This window comes from Arctopsyche grandis, chromosome 3 (genome assembly GCF_051622035.1).
Source record: "Arctopsyche grandis isolate Sample6627 chromosome 3, ASM5162203v2, whole genome shotgun sequence".
NCBI classification, from domain to species: Eukaryota; Metazoa; Arthropoda; class Insecta; order Trichoptera; family Hydropsychidae; genus Arctopsyche; species Arctopsyche grandis.
The window spans coordinates 10513192-10520567 of record NC_135357.1 but is presented as its reverse complement, the minus strand read 5'-3'; the positions used below and the strand labels follow the sequence as shown (position 1 = coordinate 10520567).

At 36.7% G+C, this 7376-nt stretch overlaps 1 protein-coding gene across 1 annotated transcript in view; it reads left to right on the top strand.

The window, feature by feature from the left end:
* The first annotated feature begins 1789 nt into the window (after nucleotides 1-1789).
* Nucleotides 1790-7376, top strand: part of DCX-EMAP (Doublecortin-domain-containing echinoderm-microtubule-associated protein) — a 35261-nt gene continuing 29674 nt past the window's right edge. Inside the window, exons 1-2 of the mRNA XM_077427006.1 lie at nucleotides 1790-1819; nucleotides 1881-2429. Coding sequence (XP_077283132.1) covers nucleotides 1790-1819; nucleotides 1881-2429 — 579 coding nt within the window. The remainder of the gene's footprint in view (nucleotides 1820-1880; nucleotides 2430-7376) is intronic.

Genomic DNA, 7376 nt, shown 5'->3' with positions numbered 1-7376 from the left:
AAAGTATCAAAAGATGTCTTTGAAGTATCAAAAGATGTCTTTGAAGTATCAAAAGATGTCTTTGAAGTATCAAAAGATGTATTGTGATCTTGATAAAATTCGACGTATTCAAATTCATTAATTCGGAAATTTTGACTGATTTATTACATGAAAAATGTTAAAGACTATGTACTCTATACTATATATGTAGTTACTTTATATGCATACATATATTTTTATAAAATCTTGTTAGTTTCTAACCATTTTAATCTTAAATATTACGTTCACAAATTTTGTATCATTGTGCTCTCGTTTTTTTCGATTTTTTTCCCTTTCCCTATCAAAATCATAAAAAAAATGTTCAGATTAGAAGTTTTTAACTAACAGGAAATCAGAAATATTTGATGTCCTTCGCAACTTTTTTATTATATCTTTCCAATCCTTAACTGTTACGTATGTATGTACATACATATGTATATGATAACGGAAACGGTCAATCTTTTAAATACTTACATATCTATACCAGAAAACCCAAAAGTGAATTACGTTATTTTGTAGATTCAACTAGTGATTCCAATCCCGAAATATTTTTTCAGAACTGGAATTACGTTATTGGAAATTTTCGATACTGAAAACTGGGTATTGGCACTAGAAATCTGAATTTTTTCATGATAATAAAATACATGTAAAAAATATACATAATAAACTGAAAGCCGTTTGTTGATTTTCCAACCATTCTACATATTTCGCATTTGGTAAACTCTCTCGATATTACACCCAATAATACTCTCATATTGGTATTTTTGTCATGCATTCTTGAAATTGTTTGTTTGCATACAGCTTGACTTTCTGACAAATAAAAAGAAGTAGTAGTAAATAAATAAATAATAAATAAGTAAATCAAATAATGTAGTTTATTTAATCTCTACAACGGTTTCCATTCATTGGAATACTGCCAACATATGAAAAAAGTTCTGGGCTTTCTGAGGTTTCCGGGATCCCAGGATTGGATGCAATACATGCAACCCTTTACGAGAAAATTGTTGAAGGACTAAAAATTAAGTTTTTTAGACTCTTTTCGTTAAGTTTACAGCTGTTTTTAATATAGGAATCAGTTCGGATACATTATACTTTAGTATGGTCAGCAGTAAGGCTCGGTGGTAGCGTTTGCACCGAGAGGTTACCGGGTTGATCCCGTGCTAATCTTAAATACTGCTGGTCAGACTTGGATATTTGTATAATTATCGTATATAAAGAAATCGTAAAATATGGCAATGGAATGGCTTCGCATTATTTACACAATATTAACTTGGATAATTACGAGACACTGAAAAACTCGCAAATTAACGAGAAATCTATGAATTGTATATTAATCATACTTCAAATAGTAGTGACATAGTAGGTAGGAAGGATTTATAGCATTGAAATCAGAGAAAATTGGCAAACTCTGGTAGGAAACGATCGACCTGGAGTCACAATATCGAAGTCTGATCAACAGAACTACAGATATACCTACACAGAAAAAATCTTTTCCAATCGAGGTCAGCTCATGAGATCGAGCCCGGCGCCTCTCGGTGTTAAGTAGAAGCTAAACGACCGAGCTATGCTGCTGATAAAAATATATATCTATGTAAAATAAAATTATATGAAAAAATCCGAGCTTTCCAAGGTTTACGGGATCTCGGGATTGGATATATGCAACCCTTTTCCACAATTAGATTATTTTCATTCACGGCTGTAAAAATGTAGGTAGGTCAGCTCGGATACGTTCCGGTCGATTTATGTACAAGTGGATTTGTCGAAATTGGGGATGGCAAGTGGACGTGCTTCGCGCACCCCGGTTTGAGATGCAATGATTGTACGAGTAGTTGGATTGTGAGTTGTTGGTTGTTGTGTTGCAGGTGGTGGCGTCGCGCGCGCCGTCCCGTTTGGGCGAGGAGGGCGGCATAGGGGGCGGCGGCCCAGGGGCGGAGGGCGGCAGCGGCGAGGAGGGGGCGCCGCCAGCGGCAGGCGTTAGTGTCGCCTCGGACGCGGCGCGGCGCACGCCCGACACGGAGGAGGAGGAGCGCGGGGTGGGCGGCGGCGGCGGCGGGGGCGGAGGCGGCGGGGGCGGCTGGCGCCCCTCCCGCCCCGGAAGCCCCGCGTCGGCGCCTGCGCCCCCACCCGCCCACGTGGAGCCCTCCAGCCGCTACGCCAACCTCTCCTACTGGCGCGCTCGCCGGGTCACCTTCTACCGAAACGGAGATCCCTTCTCTCCCGGGGTCGAGTTCCGTTTCCGGCCCGGAAGAGATCTCAGCTCCCTCGGCGCCCTCCTCGACCGGCTCTCTACCCGCATCGAGCTGCCCAGGGGCGCCCGCTATCTCTTCTCGCTCGACGGCGACCGCAAGATGAGGCTGGACGAACTCGAGGACGGAGCTTCGTATGTCGTCTCGTCGTACAAACAGTTCAAGGTCAGATTTTCACCTCGCCATTTTATACATAGGTACCCCACCCCATACCACATCGTAAACAAACTCGATCTAAATAAATCGCCAGGTCGTAAAAGTTTCGAGCAATATTCGCTAAGCTTAATGTCCTAGCGTATCCTTTATTAGATCACTTTGGATTTAAAAGCTTTTGTTTGTTCAAACTGAAAACTAGCATAACAACTTTAGTTGTTATCAATTCTACAATAATTATTAACATTTTATGAATTTACAAATGTTTGTTATACACATTTGCATCTTTCGAATGTATGTATTATATTATATATAAATACTTAAATAATATGTAGCATATTTTAAAAACAGATATAAATTTAATTTATTGGATTCAGTATTATTTTTAATTAAATTTATTTACAGGTCACTTTATTTGAATTTTCCGCCGTTCGAACTAGTGACATCTATAGGAATTTTCCGATACTACTGCATGGTACAATACTTCGATATGTACACACACTTCGTTTCAAGTGTTAGATAATTTTATCGGTATATTGAAATACGAACAATTATTATTTCATTAATTTAAAATATTCTATAATATATAGGTATATACATATATATTTTTTTAATTCGATGTTCTTCTTCTACTCGGAATGCCGAATCCGTATTCGGGCGTAGGCGACTACCATGGGCAGACATCGTTTATGGCCATTGCGAATTCCACCCTATCGTGGGCAAGCCAAAACAATTTTTCGAGTATATGTCCCATCCATGACCTGATGGTCCGGAGCCCAGAAAGCTTCTTTCTTCCAAGCCACCGTTCGCCTTATATTTTCCCCTCTATGATTGTTTGTAGAAGGCGATATTTGGGGCCGCGAATAACGTGGCCAAAATATTTCATCTTACGGCGCTTTACCGTGTCAAGAAGCTCTCACTTTTTTGAAGAAGCTGGAGGACCGTTTTGATCCTTACATGCTCCTTCCATGAGATATTTAACATCGTCCGCTAATACCATATTTCAAAGGATGTTTCGCATCCGTACAGCAACACCGACCATACATAGGAGCGCGGGATTCTTAAGCGCAATTTCATAAACAACAAAATATTTATTTATTATAATAAAACATTTAAAAACTTATACATACATAATTTAATAAAAAACAAAATTTTGCTACGCAACCGGATAAAGTTCAATTGAACCCGCTAAGGAAATTACTATGGAATTATGCATTTTCAAAGTTCTGCTGCCATTTTATTATATTCAATGATAAAAAATAGTAAATGTAAATGAAAAAAAAATACAAAATTATCACTATTTCAGATCTTCTTCTTTCACTTGCTCAATGCTGAGCGTCGTGGTATTTGGTGTCATCTTGGATTTGTTTGACGATCCGCCTCCACTCCTCCCAGTTCTTTGCTAAGTTAAAGGGAGCGTTAAGAAACAATCCCGCCAGTTATTTGATTTAGTTAGACTATCTATTGGGAGACTGTCCTCACGCTCACCTTCCCTCCAGCGTTTCGATGACTACCAGCTTCTCCAGATTCTTCACATTCTTCCTGGCCATATTTTCAAAGTAGGAAAGAACCCTTTTCCTACTTCTTGAGAGATGTTCATGCGTCTTGCGGTCCATAGAATGTACAGCATCCGTCTGCAACGCCACATTTCGAATGCATCTAGAATATCCCTTTCTTTATTTTTAAGGGTCCATGTTTCAACTCCATACAAGGCAATGGGGACCACCAGAGATCGCATTGGACAGGTTCTCATAATAGATCTTCCTTATTTTTATCAGACTTGCCATCACCATTCCTACTTTTCTGCAAATTTCCGATTGGCATCCTCCTTCCCTTGTGATCAAGGCACCTAGGTAGATAAAGCCATCGACTTCCTCATAGTCTTTTAAAGCGTTGGACTCTATAAAAGAGTCCAACGCTTTAAATGTCTGTCAATCGTCATCGAACAGGTATTTGTTTATATCTAGACCCAGATGTCTTCTCTCTATATATCTATTTTATTAAGTAGTTTTTCATCCTCATTGTTGGCCATTAACGTCGTGTCATCCGCGAATCTTATGTTGAATTTTTTTCTGCTATCTGTTGTTATTCCAGCTTCCCATTTGTCGAGAACTCTCCTCATTTTGTATTCCCCATATATATTAAAAATTATTATTATTATCGATTATTTTATCTAAACGTACTAATTCGAGCGGTAAATGATGCTCTGGTAACCCGTATAATGTAGAACTAAGTCAACTACTTTACTTACATATCTTTTCAAATGCAATTTATTATTTTGAATTAAAATTTATTTTATTTAATCAATACAAATTATATTATGACTTGAGTCATCAATTAATTATCTTTCATATAAAACGATAAAAAAACAATAAAAGCAGACCAATATAAGCGAGGGTCCAAGGAACCCACCGTTACCGTTTGTGTTCAAAAATTATTTAATTATCATTGTTATTATGCTTCAATTTTAATACATATTTATACTCTTTATTATTTCTCATAAAATACATTATTTTATGATACATTCCGTAAATTTTATGGAAAACGTTATCGTACAATGTCCTAGTACTTTGCTTTCACTATGGAATGAAAAACGAAATATTCCATCAGCTTCCTCAGTTTGAAAGAAAAATATTAAAGTACTACAAAATAGCACATAGTGTATGTGGATATAAAGAAACGGTTCGTAAACCGCATAAGTATTGCATTTTCCGCATTGCAATTAAACGTCGTATGAATTACGCCCGTTGGAAATTCACCGTAGCAAAGTTTGCATATTTCATTACGATTTTATTTCGCTCTGTTTCTATCACGAACGATATAATACGATTACTAAAAAAAAGGGGAGAAAGTAGTGCAGGCGACTGGGTCAATTATATTACACGTTTCGGCTGTAAATGATTAGGAGTTTTCTTTTGAAAAGTGACGAATCTCGGGTGCGACGCGTACTTTCGCGGCATTCAGTCGGAAAATCGTTATTTCATGCATGTATTTTCCGGTTGGACACACGATACGTGCCGAATTTGCATAAATGAATTTCATATTTGACGTGCCAAACACACACATTATCGCTAAATTATACCGGTGACTGTCGACCGTGTGGAAAAACGACGTCCCAAAAAATTAACCAGCCCCTTTTGGAAAATAGAGCTTTCGCGATAACTTATATTTCATGTATTCGAAATATATGTTGTATATTCTGGGTGCTGTAATGTTTGTAAACGGAAAATGCATTCTCACGCCAACTTAAAACAACAATGAAAAATGCAATTTCCTATGTACATAAATATTATACGATATGTACACGTTATATATTTATGTATGTACTTACATATGTACATACATATATGCTTTTAAGATATGAAAGTAAGTTTTATGTGAAAATTGAACAAAAATCAACAATAAAGTCATGTATGATAAAAAATTCACATGTAAGTTCCTTTAGTAGAACTGGGTCTAACATATAACTGGCATTATAAATATTAAATTGTATAATTAAAGGTTCATTTATACCACTAAAGTTCAAGCCGGTAACTGCACGTAAACGCCAGTACGAAAAACATTATTTATTATATTACATTCTATATGGACACATTCATATGTTCCGTAATATGTACGTGGCGTATCCTTAACAGCAGCAACCGACACGATTTATTCATATTAAACCAGTGGCTCTCAACCTTGTTGGAGGTACTGGCCCCCACCAGTTTCATATGCGCATTCATCGAACCCTTCTTAATGAAATCTTTCTTAATTGGCACCCGAATCATATGAGTCGGGTGTGTGTCTTGACTTCCGCCGAATCCCTGAGACTGACTCACCGAACACCTGGGGTTCGATCGAACCCAGGTTAAGAACCATTGTATTAAACAGTAGAACATATGACTGAATCGTATCAAGCAGAACCGGTTTCTTTTGGCCGCTGTGGAAATATTCACAAATGACGTGACGTCACAGTGGCGAGTGCGCCCGAACTAACGAAAGTGCTGTCATCCGCATATGAATATTTTCGGAAATGTCATATTGTGGGAATATTGACCCAATGATACCACGCAAGTAATATTGCACCATATCGTCACGCTATAAATACAATGTATATGTAATGTATATATGTATATGTAAGCCGATTCTGCCTTTTCCGGGTTCAAAACAAGTATTAACGTGCCGAAAACGGGAGGTGCTGTATAGTATTAATATAAGTAGAATTTTCCATGCAGTGTTGTGCCGAACTATTGACGTGGAGTAATGGATAATATATGTAAACCCAAAGCAAGTTCTATAATATAAAATGTCATTTAAATTAATTTGTATGTACATATACATACATGTAAATAAAGAAATGTTTTCATAAGTATTTATTGGTTCTATGATTACTTGTCACAAGGGGATTACCCACACGAATATTGCGCACACTGAAAACAATACTAGAAAAATAATAAAAATTGAAATTAAAACCGATAGAAAACGATAGTCAATACTCGTGTAGGCAATCATTTTGTGGGAAATAATTCGTTCGCCGTAATTATTATTTCTACACATATATGTACATTCAGATATACATACATATGTGTATACAAAATAATAAAATTTGAAAGTCCAATTTTCAGTTCCAAAAACACAATTTCTGTTTGACTTAATTCGATATGTTCAGAATCTTGAAAAAGCAGAATAAACGTATTACAGGTCTCCAGTATTTTAAATATTGTTTAATGTAAAACATTATATTTAATGTTTTGCGAGATATTTCTCGAAATAAAGAAAAGTGGACTTATGCCACTTTCAAATATCGCGGCTCATATATGCATGTATACATGCGTATATCGTAACAGCTATATATGTATATGTATATGTACAAATGTAGGTAATCCATGTGAAAGAACTATGTATGTAAATATGAGGTCAAAACAATATTCTAATTTGAAAACAAATACTAAGTACCTTTTCGTGGAGGTAAATAAT